Raw genomic sequence first — 27,107 nt, 5'->3', positions numbered from 1 at the left:
TCAGGGCCCCCCGTTGGCACTGATGGTTCGGTGGATCCAGGAGGTGAACTGGCAGAGCCTGGTGTAGACTCCTGGCTTCCCGGCCCGGCCGCACACCTCCAGCCCCCACGAGACGATGCCCTGCAGCTCCTGGCCGCACACCAGCGGCCCCCCGGAGTCACCCTGCACGGCGGGGAGCAGCAGCAGGAGCAGGAGCAAAGAAGAAGAAAGGAGGAGGAGGAAGAGGAGGAGGAAGAGGAAGAGGAGGAGGAAGAAGAAAGAAGAAGAAAGGAGGAGGAGGAAGAAAGAAGAAAGGAGAAGAAAGGAGGAGGAGGAGGAAGAAGAGGAGGAGGAAGAAGAAAGAAGAAAGAAGGAGGAGGAGGAGGAAGAAGAAAGAAGAAAGGAGAAGAAAGGAGAAGGAGGAGGAGGAAGAAGAAAGAAAGAAGAAGAGAACAAAGGAGAAGGATGAGGAGGAGGAGGAAGAAGGAAGAAGAAAGGAGACGAAAGGAGAAGAAAGGAGGAGGAGGAAGAAGAGGAGGAGGAAGAAGAAAGAAGAAGAAAGAAGGAAGAGAAGGAAGAGGAGGAGGAGAGGGAGATGGAGGAGGAGAGGAGGAGGAATAGAGGAGGAGGAGGAGGAGGGGAGGAAGAGGAAGAAGAAGGAAGAAGGAAGAGGAGGAGGAGAGCTTTGGTGAGCAGGGAGGGCACCAGTGTGGGCCTGGAGATCACCAGAGGTTGGTGGAGCCCATGGAAGGTTGGTGGAGACCACCATGGGTCGAGAGATGGAGACCACCATGGGCTAGTGGAGACCACCATGGTCTAAGAGGCCAACCCATGGAGACCCCCATGGCCAACCCATGGAGACCCCCATGGTCTAAGAGATCAACCCCTGTAGACCCCCATAGCCAACCCATGGAGACCACCACGGTCTAAGAGGTCAACCCCTGGAGACCACCATGGTCAAGCCATGGAGACCTTCATGGTCTAAGAGGCTGACCCATAGAGACCCCCATGGCCAACCCATAGAGACCCCCATGGCCAACCCCTGGAGACTCCCATGGCCAACCCATGGAGACCCCCATGGTCTAAGATGTCAACCCATGGAGACCACCATGGCCAACCCCTGGAGACCCCCATGGCCAACCCATGGAGCCTCCCATGGTCTAAGAGGCCAACCCATGGAGACCCCCATGGCCAACCCATGGAGCCTCCCATGGTCTAAGAGGCCAACCCATGGAGACCCCCATGGCCAACCCATGAAGACCCCCATGGTCTAAGAGGTCAAGCCATGGAGACCACCATGGTCAAGCCATGGAGACCCTCATGGTCTAGGAGGCTGACCCATAAAGACCACCATGGTCAACCCCTGGAGACCCCCATGGTCTATGAGGCCAACCCACGGAGACCACCTCCCTCCTTCAACCCCCCCCAGGTTGACTTCTCCTCCTCTTGGCTCCTCCATGCTGAGCACCTGAGGCCTTCTCCAGGGCCGGGGCCCGGGGGGAAGCTGCTCTGGGGACCCACCTGGCAGGAGTCGGTGCCCCCCGAGCTGAGGCCTGCACAGAGCATGTTCTTTGTGATGCCCTTGGGGTAGAGCTTCTCACACTCCTCGTTGGAGATGGTGTAGACCACCCCACACTGGAGGACATCTGGGAAGGACCCTGGGGGAGGTGGGGAAGGGGAGAAGGTCCTCAGGAGGTCCACAGCTACCTCCCCCAGGAGATAGGGATGGAAGGGGACCCCAAGGGTCCCACCACAAGGGGCTGGGGGGTGGTGGCACCAAGGAAGGTGGTTTGGAGGTGGTGGCCACAAGCCCCTGAGATGCCTTCAAGCCCCCTCAGACCCCCTGGGAGCCCAGGGGGGGCTTGGAAGCTCCTGAGATACCTCCAAGCCCCTAGGACACCTCCAAGCCCCCTGAGATGCCTCCAAGCCCCTTCAGACCCCCTGGGAGCCACTAGGGCACCTCCAAGCCCCCTGAGATGCCTCCAAGCCCCTTCAGAACCCCTGGGAGCCCCTAGGACACCTCCAAGCCCTCAAGATGCCTCCAAGCCCCTTCAGACCTCTTCCAAACCCCTCCCTGGTGGTCCAGGGAGCTCCTGAGATGCCTCCAAGCCCCTAGGACACCTCCAAGCCCCCTGAGATGCCTCCAAGCCCCTTCAGACTCTGCCTTGGGAGCCCCTAGGACACCTCCAAGCCCCCCGAGATGCCTCCAAGCCCCCTCAGAGCTCTTCCAAGCCCCCCCTGGGGTGGTCCAGGGAGCTCCTGAGCTACTTCCAGGCCCCTTCCGCTCCCCCTCCGCCCCAGGAGGGGACGCCAGGAGGCTTCTCCCGAGCTCACCCTGGGGGCTGCTGGTGCTGCCCCAGCCGGAGACCAGGCACTGGGTGTTGGGGGGCGGGCAGCGGCGCGGCAGCGCCACCGGCTGGACATGAGGGGTGATGCGGGCAGGGCGCTGCAGCCGCAGCAGCATCAGGTCCCCGTCGTGGCTGCTGGGGTTGTAGCTGGGGTGGATGAAGGCTTTGGCCGAGGGGATGCACTGCTCCGTGCCCTCCTTCGTCGCCAGGCTGTGGTCCCCCATCCGGATGGGGATGGAGCTGGGGGAGGAAGAGGAGGAAGAAAGAAGGAGGAGGAGGAAAGGAGGAGGAGGAGGAGGAGGAAAGAAGGAGGAGGAGGAGGAGGAAAGAAGGAAGAGAAGGAGGAGACAGAGGAAAAAGAGAAGGCAGGGAAGAAGGAAGAGATGGAGGAGAAGAAGAAAGAGGGAGAAAGAACAAGGAGAAGGAGGAGGAGAAGAAGGAAGAGGAGGAAGAGGAGGAGGAAGAGGAAGAAGAGAAGGCAGGGAAGAAGGAGGAGATGGAGGAGAAGAAGGAGGAGGAGGAGGAGAAGAAAGAGGAAGAAGGAACAAGGAGAAGGAGGAGAAGAAGAAAGAGGAGGAGGAGGAAGAGGAGAAGGAAGAGAAGGAGGAGGAGGAGGAAGAGGAGGAAGAGAAGGAAGAGAAGGAAGAGGAGGAGGAAGAAAGAACAAGGAGAAGAAGGAGGAGAAGAAGGAAGTGAAGGAAGAGGAGGAGGAAGAGGAGAAGGAAGAGAAGGAGGAGGAGGAGGAAGAGGAAACCTTCATTGATGGACCCCAACAGAAGGTCACTATGGAAGCCTCCCAGTCCCTCCCAGTCCCTCCCAATCCCCTCCCAGTCCCCTCCCAGTCCCTTCCAGTCCCCTCCCAATCCCTCCCAGTCCCCTCCCAATCTCCTCTCAGTCCCCTCCCAGTCCCCTCCCAATCCCTCCCAGTCCCCTCCCAGCCTCCTCTCAGTCCCCTCCCAGTCCCCTCCCAATCCCTCCCAGTCCCCTCCCAATCTCCTCCCAGTCCCCTCCCAGTCCCCTCCCAATCCCTCCCAGTCCCCTCCCAATCTCCTCTCAGTCCCCTCCCAATCTCCTCCCAGTCCCTCCCAATCCCCTCCCAGCCCCTCCCAGTCCCTCCCAGCCCTACCTCTGGGTGTCGCAGTGGGCGGCGCTCAGCACCCAGCTCCTGCCGATCAGGACCCCCCCGCAGTGGATCTGGCCCTGGGGCCCCAGCAGCACCACCTGGTAGGGATGGCGCCGGCGCTGGCACCGCTGCCCCCCCACGATCCTGTTCTCGTCGCCCGCGGCCGCTGGGGGGCAGCAGAGAGCGGTTCCAGCCCGGGCTGCTCCCCGGCACGGCTCCCGGCACGGCCCAGTGCCTCCCAGTATGGCTCCAAACACCTCCCAGTGCCTCCCAGTATGGCCCAAACCCCTCCCAGTGCCTCCCAGTATGGCTCCAAACCCCTCCCAGTGCCTCCCAGTATGGCTCAAACCCCTCCCAGTGCCTCCCAGTATAGACCAGTGCCTCCCAGTATGGCTCTAAACACCTCCCAGTGCCTCCCAGTATGGCTCCAAGCACCTTCCAGTTCCTCCCAGTGCCTCCCAGTATAGACCAGTGCCTCCCAGTATGGCTCGAAACACCTCCCAGTGCCTCCCAGTATGGCTCCAAGCACCTTCCAGTTCCTCCCAGTGCTTCCCAGTATAGACCAGTGCCTCCCAGTTTGGTCCTACTGCCTTCCAGTTCACTCCCAGTTCCTTCCAGTGCTTCCCAATATGGCTCCAAACACCTCCTAATGCCTCCCAGTACAGACCAGTTCCTCCCAGTGCTCCCAATGCCTCCCACTTTGGCTCAAAACCACCTCCCAGTGCCTCCCAGTATAGACCAGTGCCTCCCAGTATGGCTCCAAACACCTCCCACTTCCTCCCAGTGCCTCCCAGTATGGCTCCAAACACCTCCCAGTGCCTCCCAGTTCTTCCCAGTATGGACCAGTTCCTCCCAGCATGGCTCCGAACACCTCCCAGTTCACTCCCAGTGCCTCCCAGTTCCTCCCAGCATGGTTCCAAACATCAACCATTTCCCTACCAGTTCCCCCCAGTATGGACCCCTTCCAGTATGGACCAGTTCCTCCCAGTGTCTCCCAGTTCCCTCCCAGTTCCTCCCAGTTGCCTCCCAGTGCCCCCAGTGACCTCTCACTTCCCGCCCACTGCCTCCCAGTTGCCTCCCAGTATCTCCCAGTCGCCTCCTGGGAGGTCCTTCTGGGCCACCCAACACCTCCCAGTTCCTCCCAGTTGCCTCCCAGTGCCCCCAGTGACCTCTCACTTCCCACCCACTGCCTCCCAGTTGCCTCCCAGTATCTCCCAGTTGCCTCCTGGGAGGTCCTTCTGGGCCACCCAATACCTCCCAGTTCCTCCCAGTTCCTTCCCAGTGCCCCCAGTGACCTCTCACTTCCCACCCACTGCCTCCCAGTATCTCCCAGTTCCTCCCAGTTCTTTCCCAACACTTCCTCCCCTCCCCTCCTGTGGCCCCCAGTTGCCTCCCAGTTGCCTCCCAGTTGCCTCCCCGTGCCCCCAGTTACCCCCAGATCCCCCCCTCCCCTCCCAGTACACTCCCAGTACATCCCAGTTGCCTCCCAGTTTGCCTCAGTGGCTCCCTGGCTCCTCCCAGTCCTCCCCAGTATCCTCCCTGTGCTCCCAGATCACCTCCAGCTCCTTCCCAGCAGCCTCCCAGTTCCCTCCCAGTGCCTCCCAGTGTCCCCAGTTCACCTCCAGCTCCTTCCCCAGTGCCTCCCTGAGGCCTCCCAGTGTCCCACAGTGCCCTCCCAGTCTGCTCCTAGTGCCTCCCAGTACCCTCCCAGTCTGCTCCCAGTGCCTCCCAGTACCCTCCCAGTCTGCTTCCAGTGCCTCCCAGTGTCCCCCAGTTCCCTCCCAGTGCTTCCCAGTATGCTCCCTGTGCCTCTAGGTGTCCCCCAGTGCCTCCCAGTATGCTCCCAGTGCCCCCCCCAGTCACCTCCAATGCCCTTCCAGTGCTCCCCAGTGCAATCCCAGCATGCTCCCAGTGCCCCCAGTGCCCTGCCAGCATGCTCCCAGTGCCCCCAGTGCCCTCCCAGCATGTTCCCAGTGCCTCCTAGTGCCCTCCCAGCATGTTCCCAGTGCCCCCAGTGCCCTGCCAGCATGCTCCCAGTGCCTCCTAGTGCCCTCCCAGCATGTTCCCAGTGCCTCCTAGTGCCCTCCCAGCATGTTCCCAGTGCCTCCCAGTTCCCCCCAGTGCAATCCCAGCATGCTCCCAGTGCCCCCCAGTGCCTCCCAGCATGCTCCCAGTGCCCCCCAGTGCCTCCCAGTGCCCTCCCAGCATGCTTCCAGTGCCCCCCCAGTGCCTCCCAGCATGCTCCCAGTGCCTCCCAGTGCTCCCCAGTCCCCTCCTAACCCTTTCCCAGCCTCCCAGCGCCTCCCAGTTGATCCCAGTCCCCCCCTGACCGGCAGCCAGCAGCAGCAGCGGCAGGAGGCTCTCCATGGTGGGGAGGAAGAGGAGGAAGAGGAGGAAGGAGGAGGAGGAGAAGGAGGAGGAGGAGGGAGGGCAGCGGGGAGCAGGCTGCGGCTCCTTTAAATCCGCAGCAGCCACACCCGGGCCGGTCCGAGCGGTTCCCGCGCCCAGCGCCTCCCAGCGCCTCCCAGCGCCTCCCAGTAGCTCCCAGTGCCCCCCAGTGCCCCCCACTATGGCCTCCCAGCGCCTCCCAGTGCCCCCCACTATGGCCTCCCAGCACCTCCCAGCGCCTCCCAGTAGCTCCCAGTGCCCCCCAGTGCCCCCCACTATGGCCTCCCAGCACCTCCCAGTGCCTCCCAGTGCCCCCCACTATGGCCTCCCAGCGCCTCCCAGCGCCTCCCAGTAGCTCCCAGTGCCCCCCAGTGCCTCCCAGTGCCCCCCACTATGGCCTCCCAGCGCCTCCCAGCGCCTCCCAGCGCCTCCCAGTAGCTCCCAGTGCCCCCCAGTGCCTCCCAGTGCCCCCCACTATGGCCTCCCAGCACCTCCCAGTGCCCCCCACTATGGCCTCCCAGCACCTCCCAGCGCCTCCCAGTAGCTCCCAGTGCCCCCCAGTGCCTCCCAGTGCCCCCCACTATGGCCTCCCAGCACCTCCCAGTGCCCCCCACTATGGCCTCCCAGCACCTCCCAGTAGCTCCCAGTATGGCCTCCCAGTGCCTCCCAGTATGGCTCCCAGTGCCTCCAGTGCTGCCCAGTATGATGTCCCAGTGCCTCCCAGTTCTTCCCAGTATGATCTCCCAGTGCCTCCCAGTATGGCCTCCCAGTATGGCCTCCCAGTATGGCCTCCCAGTATGGTCCCCAGTAGCTCCCAGTAGCTCCCAGTATCATCCAAGTATCAGCCCAGTGCCTCCTGAGCTCCCAGTGCCTCCCAGTAGCTCCCAGTATGACCTCCCAGTGCCTCCCATTATGACCTCCCAGTACCTCCCAGTGCCTCCCAGTATGGCCTCCCAGTGCCTCCCAGTCGGTCCCAGTATGGTCTCCCAGTGCCTCCCATTATGGCCTCCCAGTACCTCCCAGTGCCTCCCAGTATGGCCTCCCAGTGCCTCCCAGTAACTCCCAGTATGGGCTCCCAGTGCCTCCCATTATGACGTCCCAGTGCCTCCCAGTATGGCCTCCCAGTAGGGTCTCCAGTAGCTCCCAGTGCCTCCCAGTATGGCCTCCCAGTAGCTCCCAGTATCATCCAAGTATCAGCCCAGTGCCTCCTGAGCTCCCAGTGCCTCCCAGTAGCTCCCAGTATAACCTCCCAGTGCCTCCCAGTATGGTCTCCCAGTGCCTCCCATTATGACCTCCCAGTACCTCCCAGTGCCTCCCAGTATGGCCTCCCAGTAGCTCCCAGTGCCTCCCAGTTGGTCCCAGTATGGTCTCCCAGTGCCTCCCATTATGGCCTCCCAGTACCTCCCAGTGCCTCCCAGTATGACCTCCCAGTGCCTCCCAGTATGGCCTCCCAGTGCCTCCCAGTAGCTCCCAGTATGGGCTCCCAGTGCCTCCCATTATGACCTCCCAGCGCCTCCCACTATGGCCTCCCAGCGCCTCCCAGTATGATTCCAGTATCATCCCAGTTCTTCCCCAGTATCCTCCCAGTAGCTCCCAGTGCCATCCAGGGGCTCCCAGTGCCCCCTAGTGGCCTCTTAGTGGCATCCCAGTACCACCCCAGTGCCTCCCAGTTCATCCCAGTTCATTCCAGTGCCCTCCCAGTTGCCCCCACTGCACTCCCAGTTCATCCCAGTTCACCCCAGTGCCCTCCCAGTTGCCCCCAGTGCCCTCCCAGTTCATCCCAGTTCATCCCAGTACCCTCCCAGTTGCCCCCAGTGCCCTCCCAGTTGCCCCCAGTGCCCTCCCTGTCCATTCCAGTATGCTCCCAGTTCATTCCAGTAACTTCCCAGTTCATCCCAGTTCATTCCAGTAACCTCCCAGTTCATCCCAGTGCCCTCCCAGTTCACCCCAGTGCCCTCCCAGTTGCCCCCAGTGCCCTTCCTGTCCATCCCAGTCCCCTCCTAGTCCCCTCCCAGTTCATCCCAGTTCATCCCAGTAACCTGCCAGTTCACCCCAGTGCCCTCCCAGTTGCTCCCAGTGCCCTCCCAGTTCATCCCAGTGCCCTCCCAGTCCCCCACCCAGGTGTCCCCCACCCTGCTGCTGCTGCTGGCACTGGCAGCCTCCTCTTACTGGTTGTACTGGTTTGAACTGGGAGGACCAGTTTGGGGGGACTAGGAAACTGTGGGGGTGGATACTGGGAGCACTGGGAGGGGGAACTGGGAGCACTGGGAGGTGATCTGGAGGGACAGTTCCCCCTCCCAGCGCTCCCAGTGCCCCCACTGCTCCCAGTGCCCCCAGTGCTCCCAGTGCCCCCTCCCAGTGCCCCCAGTGCTCCCAGTGCTCCCAGTGCCCCCTCCCAGTGCCCCCACTGCTCCCAGTGCCCCCAGTGCTCCCAGTGCCCCCAGTTCCCCCTCCCAGTGCCCCCAGTGCTCCCAGTGCTCCCAGTGCCCCCTCCCAGTGCTCCCAGTGCTTCCAGTGCCCCCAGTGCCCCCTCCCAGTGCCCCCACTGCTCCCAGTGCCCCCAGTGCCCCCAGTTTCCCCACCCAGTGCCCCCAGTGCTCCCAGTGCCCCCAGTTCCCCCTCCCAGTGCCCCCAGTGCTCCCAGTGCCCCCAGTTCCCCCTCCCAGTGCCCCCAGTGCTCCCAGTGCCCCCAGTTCCCCCAGTGCCCCCAGTGCTCCCAGTGCTCCCAGTGCCCCCAGTTCCCCCAGTGCCCCCAGTGCTCCCAGTGCCCCCAGTTCCCCCTCCCAGTGCCCCCAGTGCTCCCAGTGCTCCCAGTGCCCCCAGTTCCCCCTCCCAGTGCCCCCAGTGCTCCCAGTGCCCCCAGTGCTCCCAGTGCCCCCAGTTCCCCCTCCCAGTGCCCCCACTGCCCCCAGTGCTCCCAGTGCTCCCAGTGCTTCCAGTGCCCCCAGTTCCTCCTCCCAGTGCCCCCAGTTCCCCCTCCCAGTGCCCCCAGTGCTCCCAGTGCTCCCAGTTCCCCCTCCCAGTGCCCCCAGTGCTGGTGCTCCCAGTGCTCCCAGTGACCCCAGTTCCCCCACCCAGTGCCCCCACTGCCCCCAGTGCTCCCAGTGCCCCCCTCCCAGTGCTCCCAGTGCTTCCAGTGCCCCCAGTGCCCCCAGTTCCCCCTCCCAGTGCTCCCAGTGCCCCCAGTGCCCCCTCCTAGTGCTCCCAGTGCCCCCAGTGCTCCCAGTTCCCCCTCCCAGTGCTCCCAGTGCCCCCAGTGCCCCCAGTTCCCCCTCCCAGTGCCCCCAGTGCTCCCACTGCCCCCAGTGCTCCCAGTGCCCCCAGTGCTCCCAGTGTCCCCCTCCCAGTGCTCCCAGTGCCCCCAGTTGCCCCTCCCAGTGCCCCCAGTGCTCCCAGTGCCCCCAGTTCCCCCTCCCAGTGCTCCCAGTGCTCCCAGTGCCCCCAGTTCCCCCTCCCAGTGCTCCCAGTGCTTCCAGTGCCCCCAGTTCCCCCTCCCAGTGCCCCCAGTGCTCCCAGTGTCCCCCTCCCAGTGCTCCCAGTGCCCCCAGTATACCCTCCCAGTGCTCCCAGTGCTCCCAGTGCCCCCAGTTCCCCATCCCAGTGCTCCCAGTGCTTCCAGTGCCCCCAGTTCCCCCTCCCAGTGCCCCCAGTGCTCGTGCTCCCAGTGCTCCCAGTGCCTCCAGTTCCCCCTCCCAGTGCCCCCACTGCCCCCAGTGCTCCCAGTGCCCCCCTCCCAGTGCTCCCAGTGCTTCCAGTGCCCCCAGTGCCCCCTCCCAGTGCCCCCAGTGCCCCCAGTTCCCTCTCCCAGTGCCCCCAGTTCCCCCTCCCAGTGCCCCCAGTGCTCGTGCTCCCAGTGCTCCCAGTTCCCCCTCCCAGTGCCCCCACTGCCCCCAGTGCTCCCAGTGCCCCCCTCCCAGTGCTACCGGTGCTCCCAGTGCTTCCAGTGCCCCCAGTTCCCCCTCCCAGTGCCCCCAGTTCCCCCTCCCAGTGTTCCCAGTGCCCCCAGTTCCCCCTCCCAGTGCTCCCAGTGCCCCCAGTTTCCCCTCCCAGTGCCCCCGGGGACACCCAGCCCCCCCCCGGGGATACCCCTAGCCCCCCCGGGGTACACCCAGCCCCACTCCGGGTACAACGAAGCCCCACCCTGGGCTACACCCAGCCCCCCCCCGGGGGTACACCCAGCCCCCCCCCCCGGGGATACCCCCAACTGCCCCCCAGGGCTCTTTCCTGCCCCCCCACCCTGCCCTGGTGCCCCGCCCCACCCTGGTGCCCCACCCTGCCCTGCCCTGGTGCCCCGCCCTGCCCTGGTGCCCCGCCCTGCCCTGGTGCCCCGCCCCCTAGCGCAGGCAGCGGCCAGCCCTGGAGCCCCTCTTGCAGTGGCTGTGGAGGGGCTGGGAGGTGGCCAGGGCAGGGCCCGCGGCAGGGGCCCCAGAGGCCTCCCCAGCTGCCCTGGACACCCCCAGGCCGCTCAGTGTCCTTCCTGAGCTGAGGAGCCCAGAGCTGGACACGACTCCAGCTGTGGCCTGAGCAGTGCTGAGCACAGGGCAGGATGAGCTCCCTGCTGCTGGCCACGCTGCCCCTGCTGCAGGCCAAGATGCTCTCGGCCCTCTTGGCCCCCTGGGCACACCGCTGGCTCCTGTTCTGCTGTCGCTCGGCTCCCCCAGGGCCCTCTCTGCCTGGCAGCTCCCAGCCCAGGCTGGCTGAGGCTCTGCCCGGCCTGACCCCCTGTGGGCTGCCCCTGCCCCTGGCAGGGGGCTCGGAGCTGGCTGACCCTCGGGGTCCCCTCCAGCCCTGGCTGATTCTGTGATCAGAAAGAGGCAGAGAGGAGCCCTGCTGATGCCGGGTGGGGGAGCAGGGTATTATGGGATGGAAGAGCTGGCTCCCTGTGCCCACCCGCCGGGCTGCAGCCTTCTGGGACATGCCTGAGCCGCCACGGGAGCTCAGATGGGGGCAAGGCTGAGAGTATCTCCCCCTGCTCCCCCTCCTGCCCTGCTCCCCCTCCTCCTCCCCTGCTCCCCCCCCCACCTGCTCCCCCTCCACCTGCCCTGCTCCCCCTCCTGCCCTGCTCCCCCTCCTGCCCTGCTCCCCCTCCTCCTCCCCTGCTCCCCCCCCGCCTGCTCCCCCTCCTCCTGCCCTGCTCCCCCTCCTGCCCTGCTCCCCCTCTTCTGTGCCTGGGGTGCTCCTGGCTGTGCCTTGGGATCCCTTCTGTGCCTGGGCTGCTCCTGGCTGTGCCTTGGGATCCCTTCTGTGCCTGGGCTGCTCCTGGCTGTGCCTTGGGATCCCTTCTGTGCCTGGGCTGCTCCTGGCTGTGCCTTGGGATCCCTTCTGTGCCTGGGCAGCTCCTGGCTGTGCCTTGGGATCCCTTCTGTGCCTGGGCAGCTCCTGGCTCTGCTTTGGGATCCCTTCTGTGCCTGGGCTGCTCCTGGCTCTGCTTTGGGATCCCTTCTGTGCCTGGGCTGCTCCTGGCTCTGCTTTGGGATCCTTTCTGTGCCTGGGCTGCTCCTGGCTCTGCTTTGGGATCCCTTCTGTGCCTGGGGTGCTGTGTGAAACCTTCCCTGCCCCTCTGGTCAGACCTCCCACTGCTCCTGCACTCCCTCTGTCTGAGCCTCACCTCTCCTGCCCTGGGGGGAGGCAAGGGAGGCTCTGCCTTCCAACCCACCTCACCCTCCTTCACCCTGCCTGACTCTGCTGCTTGCTGCTCCAGCTCCTGGCAGGAGAGCTGGGTAGTGCCCTGCTTGGCTGCTGCATAAGGAGCCAGCAGCCAGCTGGCAGCCAGGCACCGGTGCTGGCCCCCAGGGACCAGGGCTGGGCCCCAGCCTGTTCCAGATCTTCATTGATGACCTGGAGGAGGGCAGCAGCAGTACACTTGCAGATGGCACCAAGCTGGGGGCAGGAGTTGAGCTGTTAGAGGGTAGAAGGGCTCTGCAGAGGGACCTTGCCAGGCTGGGCAGATGGGCAGAGTACAACAGGATGGCATTCAACAAGTCCAAGTGCCAGGGGCTGTACTTTGGCCACAGCAACCCCAGGCAGAGCTACAGGCTGGGGTGAGAGTGGCTGAGAGCAGCCAGGCAGAAAGGGACCTGGGGGTGCTGGTCGATGGTAGGCTGAACATGAGCCTGCAGTGTGCCCAGGCAGCCAAGAGGGCCAATGGCATCCTGGCCTGCATCAGGAACAGTGTGGCCAGCAGGAGCAGGGAACTCATTGTGCCCTGTGCTCAGCACTGCTCAGGCCACACCTTGAGCCCTGTGTCCAGTTCTGGGCCCCTCAGGTTAGGAAAGATGTTGAGCTGCTGGAAGGTGTCCAGAGAAGGGCAACAAAGCTGGGGAGGGGTCTGGAGCACAGCCCTGTGAGGAGAGGCTGAGGGAGCTGGGGTTGCTTAGCCTGGAGAAGAGGAGGCTCAGGGGAGACCTTCTTGCTCTCTCCAACTCCCTGCAGGGAGGTTGTAGCCAGCTGGGGGTTGGTCTCTTCTGCCAGGCCCCCAGCCCCAGAACAAGAGGACACAGTCTCAAGCTGTGCCAGGGGAGGTTTGGGATGGAGGTAAGGAGAAAGTTCTTCCCAGAGAGAGTTGTTGGCCACTGGGATGTGCTGCCCAGGGAGGTGGTGGAGTCCCCATCCCTGGAGGTGTTCCAGAGGGGACTGGACTTGGCACTGGGTGCCATGGTGTGGTCAGGAGGTGCTGGGTGCCAGGTGGCACTGGGTGATCTCTGAGGTCTCTCCAGCCCTGGGGCTGCTCTGATTGTGTGGGAGGGGAGGGAGGGAGGGAGGGAGGCTCTGCCCTTCACCCCAGGTGGCCGCAGCGGGGGGCACCCAGCCCGGAGCGGCACCGAGGGCTGCTGGGCACGGAGAGCCCCTGCACAGGCTGCTGAGGAGTGCAGAGGGCAGGAGGGAGGAGAACTCAGAGCTTCCTTGAGCAGCTCCCAGCAGGCTGTGAGCCAGGCCGGCAGAGCCCCAGCCGAGGCCTCTGGAGCGCCGCTGGGCGCAGCGCCGGAGCCGCACAGCCCTGCCGGCCTCCCCCTGCCTCCCACGGCCCCGGCCGGGCCCTCGGCGGCTGCCGCAGGAGCAGAGCGCTGCAGGGCTGCTGAGGGCTCCCAGTCCCTCCCAGTGCTCCCAGTTCCCCTCCCAGTGCTCCCAGTTCCCCCTCCCAATTCCCCTCCCAGTGCTCCCAGTTCCCCCTCCCAGTGCTCCCAGTCCACCGCCCAGTGCTCCCAGTGCTCCCAGTTCCCCCTTCCAGTGCTCCCAGTTCCCCTCCCAGTGCTCCCAGTCCACCGCCCAGTGCTCCCAATTCCCCTTTCCAGTGCTCCCAGTTCCCCCTCACAGTGCTCCCAGTCCACTGCCCAGTGCTCCCAGTGCTCCCAATTCCCCCTTCCAGTGCTCCCAGTTCCCCTCCCAGTGCTCCCAGTCTCTCCCAGTGCTCCCCGTTCCCCTCCCAGTGCTCCCAGTGCTCCCAGTTTCATGACTCCAACTCTTTCCTCTGTCTCCATTGTTTCTTTATTTTTGCTGTTGTCTCCTCCCGGTTTGGGTCCAGTATGGTCCAGTGTGGTCCAGTATGGTCCAGTTTGGTTCCAGTTTTGGTCCAGTATCATCCAGTAGGGTCCAGTTTGGGACCAGTATGGTCCAGTTTGGTTCCAGTTTTGGTCCAGTATCATCCAGTAGGGTCCAGTTTGGGACCAGTCTGGTCCAGTTTTGGTCCAGTATCATCCAGTATGGTCTGGTTTGGGACCAGTAGGGTCCAGTTTGGTTGCAGTGTGGTCCAGTTTTTGTCCAGTAAGGTCCAGTTTGGCTCCAGTATCATCCAGTAGGATCCAGTTTGGGTCCAGTATCATCCAGTAGGGTCCAGTTTGGGACCATTTGTTGTTGGTGGTAGAACCTCATGGCCAGGTTGGGTGGTTGGACACTGGAGAGGGTGATGGTGATGATGAAGATGAAGAAGATGATGCTGTTGCTGCTGCTGATGTGGAGCCTCATGGCCATGTTGGGTGGTTGGACACTGCAGAGGGTGATGATGTTGATGATGAAGATGATGATGGTGATGATGTTGATGATGCTGCTGGTGGTGGTGATGATGATGATGAAGATGCTGGGGGGTGATGCTGGGGGGGACCTCATGGCCAGGTTGGGTGGTTGGATGCTGGAGAGGGTGATGGTGATGATGAAGATGATGAAGATGAAGATGCTGCAGACGCTGCAGATGGGACCTCATGGCCAGGTTGGGTGGTAGGACACTGCAGAGGGTGATGGTGGTGATCATGATGAAGATGAAGATGATGATGGTGGTGGAAATGATGAAGAAGGTGGTGATGATGAAGATGAAGAAGATGATGCTGATGCTGGTGATGCTTGTGGAGCCTCATGGCCGTGTTGGGTGGCTGGACACTGCAGAGGGTGATGGTGATGAAGATGATGGTGATGATGATGAAGATGTTGGTGATGGTGATAATGTTGATGATGCTGCTGGTGGTGGTGATGATGAAGATGGTGATGATGAAGATGAAGATGCTGCAGATGGTGCAGGTGGGACCTCATGGCCGTGTTGGGTGGTTGGACACTGCAGAGGGTGATGGTGATGAAGATGATGATGATGATGATGAAGATGATGATGATGAAGATGGTGATGATGGTGATGATGATGATGAAGATGATGAAGATGATGATGATGATGGTGCTGGTGGTGGTGATGATGATGATGAAGATGATGATGATGGTGATGATGGTGCTGGTGGTGATGATGAAGATGATGAAGATGATGCTGGTGGTGGTGATGATGATGGTGATGATGGTGCTGGTGGTGGTGATGATGGTGCTGGTGGTGATGATGATGAAGAAGAAGATGCCGATGCTGGTGATGCTGGGGGGACCTCACGGCCGTGTTGGGCAGGTTGGGCAGTTGGACGCTGGAGAGGGTGATGGTGATGATGAAGATGCTGCAGATGCTGCAGATGCTGCAGGTGGGACCTCATGGCCAGGTTGGGCGGTTGGACGCCGGAGAGAGCGACGGCGATGAGGCCGAAGGCGCCGACGAGGCCGCTGCGGGCGATGGAGCTGCCGGGGCGGCGGTGCCGGCGCTGGGGCCTCAGGGCCGGCGGATGACGCCGCGGATCCAGGCGGAGGCGGTGCAGACGTTGGAGTAGACTCCGGGCTGGCCGCGGCGGCCGCACACGGCCATGCCCCAGGACACCACCCCCTGCAGCACGCCGCCGCACACCAGCGGGCCCCCGGAGTCGCCCTGCGGAGACAAACACAGCACCACCGGAGCCAGGCGGCACCACCGGAGCCAGACTCAGCACCACCGGAGCCAGGCGGCACCACCGGAGCCAGACTCAGCACCACCGGAGCCAGGCGGCACCACCGGAGCCACACTCAGCACCACCGGAGCCAGGCGGCACCACTGGAGCCACACTCAGCACCACCGGAGCCAGGCGGCACCACCAGAACCAGGCGGAACCCCTGGAGCCACACTCAGCACCACCGGAGCCAGGCGGCACCACTGGAGCCACACTCAGCACCACCGGAACCAGGCGGCACCACCGGAGCCACACTCAGCACCACCGGAGCCAGGCGGCACCACCGGAGCCACACTCAGCACCACCGGAGCCAGGCGGCACCCCCGGAGCCACACTCGGCACCCCCGGAGCCAGACTCAGCACCACCGGAGCCACACTCAGCACCACCGGAGCCAGGCAGCACCACCGGAGCCACACTCAGCACCACCGGAGCCAGGCGGCACCACCAGAGCCACACTCAGCACCCCCGGAGCCAGGCGGCACCACCGGAGCCACACTCAGCACCACCGGAGCCAAGCAACAACCCAGGAGCCAGGCAGCACCCCCGGAGCCACACTCAGCACCCCCGGAGCCACACTCAGCATCCCTGGAGCCAAGCAACAGCCCAGGAGCCAGGCAGCACCCCCGGAGCCACACTCAGCACCCCCGGAGCCAAGCAACAACCCAGGAGCCAGGCAGCACCACCGGAGCCACACTCAGCACCCCCGGAGCCAGACTCAGCACCACCGGAGCCACACTCAGCACCACCGGAGCCAGGCAACAACCCAGGAGCCAGGCAGCACCACCGGAGCCACACTCAGCACCCCCGGAGCCACACTCAGCATCCCTGGAGCCAGGCGGCACCCCCAGAGCCACATTCAGCACCCCCGGAGCCACACTCAGCACCACCGGAGCCAGGCAGCACCCCCGGAGCCACACTCAGCACCCCCGGAGCCAGACTCAGCACCCCTGGAGCCAGACTCAGCACCCCTGGAGCCAGACTCAGCACCACCAGAGCCAGGCAACAACCCAGGAGCCAGGCAGCACCACCGGAGCCACACTCAGCACCACCGGAGCCAGACTCAGCACCCCTGGAGCCACACTCAGCACCACCGGAGCCAGACTCAGCACCCCTGGAGCCACACTCAGCACCCCTGGAGCCACACTCAGCATCACCGGAGCCACACTCAGCACCACCAGAGCCAGGCAACAACCCAGGAGCCAGGCAGCACCACCGGAGCCACACTCAGCACCCCCGGAGCCACACTCAGCATCCCTGGAGCCAGGCGGCACCCCCAGAGCCACATTCAGCACCCCCGGAGCCACACTCAGCACCACCGGAGCCAGGCAGCACCCCCGGAGCCACACTCAGCACCCCCGGAGCCAGACTCAGCACCCCTGGAGCCAGACTCAGCACCCCTGGAGCCAGACTCAGCACCACCGGAGCCAGGCAACAACCCAGGAGCCAGGCAGCACCACCGGAGCCACACTCAGCACCACCGGAGCCAGACTCAGCACCCCTGGAGCCACACTCAGCACCACCGGAGCCAGACTCAGCACCCCTGGAGCCACACTCAGCACCCCTGGAGCCACACTCAGCATCACCGGAGCCACACTCAGCACCACCAGAGCCAGGCAACAACCCAGGAGCCAGGCAGCACCACCGGAGCCACACTCAGCACCACCGGAGCCAGACTCAGCACCCCTGGAGCCACACTCAGCACCACCGGAGCCAGACTCAGCACCCCTGGAGCCACACTCAGCACCCCTGGAGCCACACTCAGCATCACCGGAGCCACACTCAGCACCACCAGAGCCAGGCAACAACCCAGGAGCCAGGCAGCACCACCGGAGCCAGGCAGCACCCCCGGAGCCACACTCAGCACCCCCGGAGCCACACTCAGCACCCCTGGAGCCAGGCAGCACCCCCGGAGCCACACTCAACACCCCCGGAGCCAGGCAGCAACCCAGGAGCCAGGCAGCACCACCCGAGCCAGGCAGCAACCCAGGAGCCAGGCAGCACCATCCGAGCCAGGCAGCAACCCAGGAGCCAGGCAGCACCACCCGAGCCAGGCAGCAACCCAGGAGCCAGGCAGCACCACCCGAGCCAGGCAGCAACCCAGGAGCCAGGCAGCAACCCAGGAGCCAGGCAGCACCACCCGAGCCAGGCAGCAACCCAGGAGCCAGGCAGCACCACCCGAGCCAGGCAGCAACCCAGGAGCCAGGCAGCAACCCGGGAGCCAGGCAGCACCATCCGAGCCAGGCAGCAACCTGGGAGCCAGGCAGCACCACCCGAGCCAGGCAGCAACCCAGGAGCCAGGCAGCACCACCCGAGCCAGGCAGCAGCCCTGGAGCCAGGCAGCACCACCCGAGCCAGGCAGCAGCCCTGGAGCCAGGCAGCACCCCCGGAGCCTGCAGGCCCAGCACAACCTCCCCTGGGAGCAGGGTCAGGGCACAGCCTTCCCTGCAGCCGCCCCCAAAGCCTCAAGCTTCCAGGAGCCACCTCCAGGCCTCTGCCAAGAAGGTCTTGGGTGGGTCCTAACCCCAGCTCCAGGTCCCTCCCTACAGCTCCAGGTCCCTCCCTACAGCTCCAGGTCCCTCCCCAGCTCCATCTCCACCCCCATTTCCATCACCTATCCAGAAGGTCTTTGGTGGGACCCCAAAGCTTGGTAGGACCCCAAAGCTTGGTGGGTCTCATCCCCAGCTCCAGGTCCCTACCCACAGCTCCATCTCCATCCCCTGCTCCTGGGCTCCTCCACGAAGGTCTTTGATGGGAACCCAAAGCTTGGTGGGACCCAACCCCAGCTCCAGGTCCATCCCCAGCTCCATCTCCATCCCCACCTCCAGGTATCCTCCAAGAAGGTCTTTGGTGGACATCCAAAGCTTGGTTGGACCCAACCCCAGCTCCAGGTCCATCCCCACAGCTCCAGAACCCTCCCCACAGCTCCATCTCCAGGGCTCCCCTAAGAAGGTCTTTGGTGGGACCTGAAAGCTTGGCTGGGACTCAACCACAGCTCCAGGGCTCCTCCAAGAAGGTCCTTGGTGGGACCCCAAAGCTTGGTTGGACCCAACCCCAGCTCCAGGTCCATCCCCACCCCCATCTCCTACCCAGAAGGTCCTTGGTGGGACCCCAAAGCTTGGTGGGATCCAACCCCAGCTCCAGGTCCATCCGCACAGCTCCATCTCCTCTCCAGAAGCCCTTTGGTGGGAGCCCAACCTTCACCTTCCCTTCCCCCCTCCTCTTGAGGGACCACCTGGAGGCCTCTGGCACCTCCCGGGCGCCCCCTGGTGGCCCTCTCCCGGTGGCTTCCCTGCAGGTGGTGGTGGTGGAGATGGAGGAGAGGTCCTCACCTGGCAGGAGTCGATGCCCCCCTGGGGCACCCCAGCGCAGAACATGTTGGGGGTGATGGAGCTGCCATAGGCCCTGGAGCAGGAGGACCTCCCAAAGGTCTGGATGGAGGCACATTGGAGCTTCTGGGGCAGCTTGGCTGGGAGTGGAGCAGACACAGTCAGGAGGAGCTCCAAGACCCAGCAGAAGGTCCCAGAGCCGGTCAGGATAAGGTCCAAGCCAGCCTCCAGCCAAGCCTGGAGGCATCTGAGGAGGCTTCCTGCCAGGTGGCCTCCAGGGGAGGCTGAGGCCAAGGGAGCCTCCTCCAGGGAGGTTCCTGAGCATCAGGAGGTCACCTCGGGGGCTCCTTGGAGAACCTTCTCTGCCCACCTGCTGTGGAGCTCCTGGGGGGGGGGCACCTGAGAAGGTCTCCTTGGGGAGGTCTCTCCTCCTTCTCTCCCTCCCTCCCTCCCACCACCTTCTCCACCACCTTCTCCCCCAGCTTCTGCCCAACCTCCAGGGGACTTGGTGGTGCCCCAAGTTCTTCACCACCTCCATGTTCTCCACCACCCTCAACCTCTCCACCTCCACCACTACCTTCTCTTCTCCACCTTCACCTTCTCCACCACCTCCAACTGCTCCATCCCCAACTTCTTCACCCCTAACTTCTCCACCCCCACCTCTACCCCAACCTTCTCCACCCCATCTCCACCACCTTCTCCACCCCTACTTCCACCCCAACCTTCTCCACCCCCACCTCCACTCCAACCTTCTCCACCCCATCTCCACCACCTTCTCCACCCCCACCTTCACCCCCCCAACCTTCTCCACCCCCATCTCCACCACCTTCTCCACCCCAACCTTCTCCTTCCCCTTGCCCCTCCCCCCCAGCTCCTGCCCTACCTCCAGGGGACCTGGTGGTGCCCCAGCCGGAGACGCTGCACCTCATGCCCTCCGTGGGGCACCTGCTGGCCAGCCTGATCTTCTTGATGGTGCTGCTGAAGCTCACAGGCCTGTTCAGCCTCAGCAGCATGAAGTCGTTGTCGTTCCGCCGGGGGTTGTAGCGGGGGTGGACCTGGACCTTCTGGATGGTCCTCACCTCCCCGGTGCCCTCCCGCAGGGTGTCCGTCCCGATCAGCACCCTCAGGTCCCTGCCCCGGGGGGGAGAAGGTCAGGAGGTCACTCTTGGGCCCACCAAGAGGCTTGGAGGGCGAGGGGGAGGGCTCAAGGGTTGGCCATCAAGGAGAAGATCCTCAAGGGTTGGCCAGCAAGAGGCTGGCCACCAAGGAGAAGGTCTTAAGGGTTGGTTATCAAGGAGCAGATCCTCAAGGGCTGATCATTGAGAAGGCCTCAAGGGTTGGTTGTCAAGAAGGCCTTAAGGGTTGGCCAGCAAGAGGTTGGCCACCAAGGAGAAGGCCTCAAGGGTTGACCAGCAAGAGGTTGGCCACCAAGGAGAAGGGCTCAAGAGCTGGCACAACAGGAGAATGCCTCAAGAGTTGGCCACCAGGGAGAAGGCCTCAAGGGTTGACCACAAAGGAAAAGGCCTTGAGGGTTGGGCACCAAGCAGAAAGCCTCAAGGATGGGCCATCAAGGAGAAGGCCTCAAGGGTTGGCCACCAAGGAGAAGGCCTCAAGGGTTGAGCACCAAGGACAGGGTCTCAAGGGGTGGCCAACCAACCCTTGAGGTCCATCAACCCTTGAGAACCACCAACTCTTGAGGACCACCAACCCTTGAGGACCACTAACTCTTGCGGACCACCAATCCTTCAGGACCACCAACCCTTACTGACCACCAACCCTTGAGGACCACCAAGCCTTGCTGACGACCAAGCCTTGCTGACCACCCAACCCTTGCTGACCACCCAACCCTTGAGGACAACCAAGCCTTGTGACCACCAAGCCTTGCGGACCACCAAGCCTTGCGGACCACCCAACCCTTGAGGACCACCAAGCCTTGCTGACCACCAACCCTTGAGGACCACCAAGCCTTGCGGACCACCAAGCCTTGCTGACCACCCAACCCTTGAGGACCACCAAGCCTTGTGACCACCAAGCCTTGCGGACCACCATCCCTTGCGGACCACCAACCCTTGAGGACCACCAACCCTTGAGGACCACCAACCCTTGAGGACCACCCAAGCCTTCCTGACCACCAACCCTTGCTGACCACTAAGCCTTGTGGACCACCAACCCTTGCAGACCACCAAGCCTTGCTGACCACCCAACCCTTGAGGACCACCAAGCCTTGCTGACCACCCAACCTTTGCTGACCACCCAAGCCTTCCTGAAAACCAACCCTTGCTGACCACCAAGCCTTGCAGACCACCCAACCCTTGCTGACCACCAAGCCTTGCGGACCACCCAACCCTTGCTGACCACCAAGCCTTGCGGACCACCAACCCTTGAGGACCACCAAGCCTTGAGGACCACCAACCCTTGCTGACCACCCAACCCTTGCTGACCACCCAACCCTTGCTGACCACCAAGCCTTGCTGAACACCAAGCCTTGCTGACCACCAACCCTTGCGGACCACCAACCCTTGAGGACCACCCAAGCCTTGCTGACCACCAACCCTTACTGACTACCAAGCCTTGAGGACCACCAAGCCTTGCTGACCACCAACCCTTGCAGACCACCATCCCTTGTGGACCACCCAAGCCTTGCTGACCACCAACCCTTACTGACTACCAAGCCTTGAGGACCACCAAGCCTTGCTGACCACCAAGCCTTGCTGACCACCAAGCCTTGAGGACCACCATCCCTTGCGGACCACCAACCCTTGCGGACCACCCAACCCTTGCGGACCACCCAACCCTTGCTGACCACCAACCCTTGCGGACCACCAAGCCTTGCTGACCACTCAACCCTTGCTGACCACCCAACCCTTGCTGACCACCAAGCCTTGAGGACCACCAACCCTTACTGACCACCAACCCTTGCTGACCACCCAACCCTTGAGGACCACCAAGCCTTGCTGACCACCAACCCTTGCGGACCACCATCCCTTGCGGACCACCCAAGCCTTGCTGACCACCAACCCTTGCGGACCACCATCCCTTGCGGACCACCAACCCTTGCGGACCACCCACCCTTGCTGACCACCAACCTTTGAGGACCACCAAGCCTTGCTGACCACCCAAGCCTTGCTGACCACCCAACCTTTGCGGACCACCCAGCCGTGCAGACCACCCAGCCCGTGCGGACCACCAACCCTTGCTGACCACCCACCCTTGAGGAAAACCCACCCTTGCGGACCACCCAACCCGTGCTGACCACCAAGCCTTGCTGACCACCAACCCTTACTGACCACCAACCCTTGAGGACCACCCAACCCTTGCTGACCACCCACCCTTGCTGACCACCCAGCCGCGCGGACCACCCAGCCCGTGCGGACCACCAACCCTTGCTGACCACCCACCCTTGAGGACCACCAAGCCTTGAGGACCACCAAGCCTTGCTGACCACCAACCCTTGCGGACCACCCAACCCTTGCTGACCACCAAGCCTTGCTGACCACCAAGCCTTGAGGACCACCAAGCCTTGCTGAACACTCAACCCTTGCTGACCACCAGCCCTTGCTGACCACCAGCCCTTGCTGACCACCAGCCCTTGCTGACCACCCATGCCTCAAGGACCTGCTCGGTGAGGCCCTGCCACTGCTCTCACCTGGTTGGCTGCTTGCAGTGGGCGGCGGTCAGCACCCATTGGGCGTCGATGAGGCTGCCCCCGCAGAGGATCTGCCCCCTCTTGACGATGGCCACCTGGAAGGGCCTGCTGGAGATGGAGCAGGGCACGCCTCCGATGATCCGCGACTCGTCCACGGGGTCTGCGGGACCACAGCTCCAGCTCAGCCCGGAGCGGCCTCAGGGCCACCACAAACCACCTCCAGCAGCTCCAAAGCCCTCCCAAGAAGACCAAAACCATCCCAAGAAGCTCCAAAACCATCTCAAGAAGATCCAAAACCATCTCAAGAAGGCCCCAAACCATCTCAAGACCCAAAATCAGCTTAGAAAGACCCAAAACCACCTCAAGAAGGTCCAAAACCATCTCAAGAAGATAAAAAACCATCCCAAGAAGGTCCAAAACCATCTCAAGGAGACCCAAAAGCATCTCCAGAAGACCCAAAAGCATCTCCATGATGACCTCCAAGCCTTGGCCACCTCCATGAAGGCCTTGGCACCTCCAGAGCTGCTCCACCAATGCTGTTCCCACCCCTGAGTTGTCCTCCAAGGCCACCAGGAGGCCCTCCCTGGCCCTGACTTCTTCTCCACCTCTTTCCTCAGGACCTTCTGGGAGGGGACCTCCGAGGGAGGACCTTCCCCAGGCCCCAGCTGGTGACACATCTCCAGGAGAGCCACCCTGGAGGAGGCCAAGCTGGTAGGACCTGCTCCATGGGTGGCTCCTCCTGGCCCCAGGGTGGAGTCAACGGCACCAGGAGAAGTCCTGAGGTCAGGAGGAGCCAGGTGAGGACATCCCTGAGGAATGTGAGGCCCTTCCAACCCCCCCTGGAGATGTCCTCCAAGGCACCTCCTCAGCTTCCAGGGCTTTGGAGGCATCTCCTCAGGCTTTAGTTGGCCCCAGGAGCATCTACCAAGGCTTTAGGTGGCCACCTCTATGAGGACTTCCAACCTTTGAGCTTCTCCAACCATTGACCTCCTCCATGACAAGCTCCAGCCTTTGACCCTCTTGAACCTTTGACCTCCTCCATGAGGACCTCCAACCTTTGAGCTTCTCCAACCTCTGACCACCTCCATGAAGACCTCCAACCTTTGATCTTCTCCAACCTTTGACCTTCTCCATGAAGACCTCCAACCATTGAACCTTCTCCACCCTTTGACCACCTCCATGAAGACCTCCAAGCCATGAAGACCTCCAAACTTTGACCTTCTCCATGAAGACCTCCAACCATTGAACCTTCTCCACCCTTTGACCACCTCCATGAAGACCTCCAAGCCATGAAGACCTCCAAACTTTGACCTCCATGAAGACCTCCAGCCTTTGACCTTCTCCAACCTTTGACCACCTCCATGAAGACCTCCAAGCCATGAAGACCTCCAACCTTTGACCTTCTCCAGCCTTTGAACCTTCTCCATGAAGACCTCCAAGCCATGAAGACCTCCACCCATTGAACCTTCTCCAACCTGTGAACCTTCTCCAACCTCTGAACCTCCACCCTTTGGCCACCTCCAAGGTGGCTTCCAGCCCAGGTGGCTCCGGGCCAGGCCGGCTGCTGCCAGTTGGGACATCGGAATGCGGCGCTGGGGCTGGTGGGACAGGTTCCTGCTGCTGGGACCTCACTTGGACCTTCCTTGGGTGGTGGTGGGAGACGCCCAACCTGCTGGCATCTGCTCTCCATCCGGTCCTGGAGCTGCTGCCAACCACCTGCAGACCTTCAGACCCTTGGGTTGGAGGCCTGGCCTTGACCTTGAGGATCTGGAGGGGGCTGGAAGCCACCAAGCTCCTTGGAGGCATCTCAGAGGCTTCCTTGGAGGCATCTCAGAGGCTTCCTTGGAGGCATCTCAGAGGCTTCCTTGGAGGCATCTCAGAGGCTTCCTTGGAGGGTTGTGGATGGGAACCACTTGGAGATCTCCAAACCCTTGGGGTAGAGGCCCAAGGCTTGGCCTAGAGGATCTGGAGGGCAACCAGGAGCTTCTTGGAGGCATCTCAGAGGCTTCCTTGGAGGCATCTCAGAAGCTTCCTTGGAGGGTTGTGGATGGGAACCACTTGGAGATCTCCAAACCCTTGGGGTAGAGGCCCAAGGCTTGGCCTAGAGGATCTGGAGGGCAACCAGGAACTCCTTGGAGGCATCTCAGAGGCTTCCTTGGAGGCATCTCAGAGGCTTCCTTGGAGGTGGTGGGTGGCAACCACCTGGAGACCTTCAGACCCTTGGGTTGGAGGCCTGGGCTTGGCCTTGAGGATCTGGAGGGGGCTGGAAGCCACCAAGCTCCTTGGAGGCATCTCAGAGGCTTCCTTGGAGGGTTGTGGATGGGAGCCATCTGGAAATCATCTTCAAACCCTTGGGTTGAAGCCCAGGGCTTGGCCTCAAGGATCTGGAGGGCCACCAGGAGGGGCTGGAAGCCTCCAAGCTCCTTGGAGGCATCTCAGGGGCTTGCTGGAGCCCCCCTGGTGGAAGGTGCCCAGAGGTCAAGGAACCCAACCCCAGGTGGGGTCTCCCTGCCTGCTGCTGGGCCCCAGAAGCTCCCCAGAAGTCTCCAACCCTGCCCACGGTGGCCTCCAGCCCAAGGCCTGCCCCATGGTCACCTTCTCCAGGTCCATCACCCTTGGGCCTCCTCCCTGGCTGGAGGAAGGATCACCAAGAGGCCACCTCGGGCTGGAGGCCTTCAGCCCATGGAGGTCCTCCTCCAGCAGGGGTGGCTCAGGAGGTGTCCTGGAGGTGCCTGAAGGCCAGAGGAGGCTGGAGCTCAGCCAGGGCCTTCTCCTGACTCTGCTGAAGCCTTCCCAGCAGGCAGGAGATGACTTCTGCCCAGCCCTGGCCCAGCCCTGCTCCTCCCATCCTGTCCCAGCACCTTCAGCACCTTCATCACCATCACCATCACCATCATCATCTCCAGCTTCTTCCTGCCCCACCAGCTGAGGTCAGCTCCACCTTGGGCCAACATCTCCACCTCCGTTCCATCTCTACCTCCAACTCCATCTCCTTCTCCTCCTTCTCCACCTCCACCTCCAACTCCATCTTCTCCTCCATCTTCATTTCCACCTCCACCTCCATCTCCATCTCCTCCATATCCATCTCCACCTCCACCTCTTTCTCCACCTCCATCTCCACCTCCACTTTCTTCTCCCCCACCTTCACCTCCATTTCCTCCACCTCCACCTCCATCTCCTCCTCCATCTCCTCCATTTCCATCTCCACCTCCATCTCCTCCTCCATCTCCTCCATTTCCATCTCCATCTCCATCTCCTCCATCTCCATCTCCATCTCCTCCATTTCCATCTCCACCTCCATCTCCTCCATTTCCATCTCCATCTCCACCTCCTCCATCTCCATCTCCTCCATTTCCATCTCCATCTCCTCCACCTCCATCTCCTCCATTTCCATCTCCATCTCCTCCACCTCCATCTCCTCCATTTCCATCTCCATCTCCTCCACCTCCATCTCCTCCATTTCCATCTCCATCTCCTCCACCTCCATCTCCTCCATTTCCATCTCCATCTCCTCCACCTCCATCTCCTCCATTTCCATCTCCATCTCCATCTCCTCCACCTCCATCTCCTCCATTTCCATCTCCATCTCCATCTCCTCCACCTCCATCTCCTCCATTTCCATCTCCATCTCCATCTCCTCCACCTCCATCTCCTCCATTTCCATCTCCATCTCCTCCACCTCCATCTCCTCCATTTCCATCTCCATCTCCTCCACCTCCATCTCCTCCATTTCCATCTCCATCTCCTCCACCTCCATCTCCTCCATTTCCATCTCCATCTCCATCTCCTCCACCTCCATCTCCTCCATTTCCATCTCCATCTCCTCCACCTCCATCTCCTCCATTTCCATCTCCATCTCCTCCATTTCCATCTCCTTCATCTCCATCTCCTCCATTTCCATCTCCATCTCCTCTATTTCCATCTCCTTCATCTCCATCTCCTCCATTTCCATTTCCATCTCCATCTCCTCCATCTCCATCTCCTCCATCTCCTCCATCTCCACCTCCACCTCCTTCTCCTCCACCCCCCCTCCCTGCTGTCCCTGCCCTCTCCCCCACCCCAGGTCTCACCTTCTCCACCTTCGTTGCCTTCACCTTGGGCCACTGCAAGGTTGGTCACCGAGAGGATGATGATGGAGATGAAGATGAAGGTCCCATGGCCACCAGGAGCCATCCCTGGAGCAGAGGAACCACAGAGGATGAGGACAGAAGTTCTTGGCCACCACTATGCAGGTCTTGACCACCATAGAGGTCTTGGCCACCATCATGGAGGTCTTGGCCACCATAGAGGTCTTGGCCACCACCAAGAAGTTCTTGGTCACTATGGAGGTCTTGGCCATCCCTATGAAGGCCTTGGCCTCCACCATAGAGGTCTTGGCCACCACCATGCAGGTCTTGACCACCAGAGATCTTGGCCTCTACCACAGAGGCCTTGGCTACCACCGTGCAGGTCTTGGCCACCACCAAAGAGTTCTTGGCCACTATGGAGGTCTTGGCCACCACAATGGAGGTCTTGGCCTCCAACATAGAGGTCTTGGTCACGATCAAGGAGGTCTTGGCCATGATCAGGAGGTCTTGGCCATGATCAGGAGGTCTTGGCCATGATCAAAGAGGTCTTTCCCACCATAGATGTCTTGGCCTCCACCATAGAGGCCTTGGCTACCACCATGGAGGTCTTGGCCAACACCATGAGGCCTTGGACACTACCATAGAATTCTTGACCACCATCATGGAGATCTTGGCCATCACCAAGAAGGTCTTGGCCTCCACCATAGAGGTCTTGGCTACCATCATGGAGGTCTTGACCACCAAAGAGTTCCAGGGCACTACCATAAAGTTCTTGGCCACCACCATGTAGGTCTTGGCCCCCACCACAGAGGTCTTGGCCACCACCAAGGAGGCCTTGGCCACTCTCAAGGATGTCTTGGGGAGATCCAAGGAGCTCTTGGCCTTCACCACAGAGGTCTTGGCTACCATCATGGAGCTCTTGGCCAGCAGGGAGCTCCTGGGCAGTGCTGG

The 27,107-nt window shown here is 62.4% G+C and overlaps 1 protein-coding gene across 1 annotated transcript; it reads right to left on the bottom strand.

The window, feature by feature from the left end:
* On the bottom strand, window positions 1-27,065 carry LOC104297594 (transmembrane protease serine 9). The gene is made up of 13 exons (XM_054164987.1): window positions 26,796-27,065; window positions 26,474-26,642; window positions 26,160-26,264; window positions 22,090-22,249; window positions 19,327-19,574; window positions 18,447-18,583; window positions 14,913-15,058; window positions 14,057-14,162; window positions 5,781-5,817; window positions 3,454-3,616; window positions 2,314-2,567; window positions 1,501-1,637; window positions 1-162 (listed from the first exon to the last, which is right to left on the bottom strand). Exons 1-13 carry the CDS (start codon window positions 27,063-27,065, stop codon window positions 1-3), a joined length of 2,094 nt encoding a protein of 697 aa, XP_054020962.1.
* Between the last annotated feature and the right edge of the window lie 42 nt (window positions 27,066-27,107).

The sequence above is a fragment of the Dryobates pubescens genome, chromosome 11 (assembly GCF_014839835.1).
Source record: "Dryobates pubescens isolate bDryPub1 chromosome 11, bDryPub1.pri, whole genome shotgun sequence".
Lineage (NCBI taxonomy): Eukaryota > Metazoa > Chordata > Aves > Piciformes > Picidae > Dryobates > Dryobates pubescens.
Note: the sequence above shows the minus strand (reverse complement) of the source record. Positions and strands in the feature narration are given on the sequence as shown.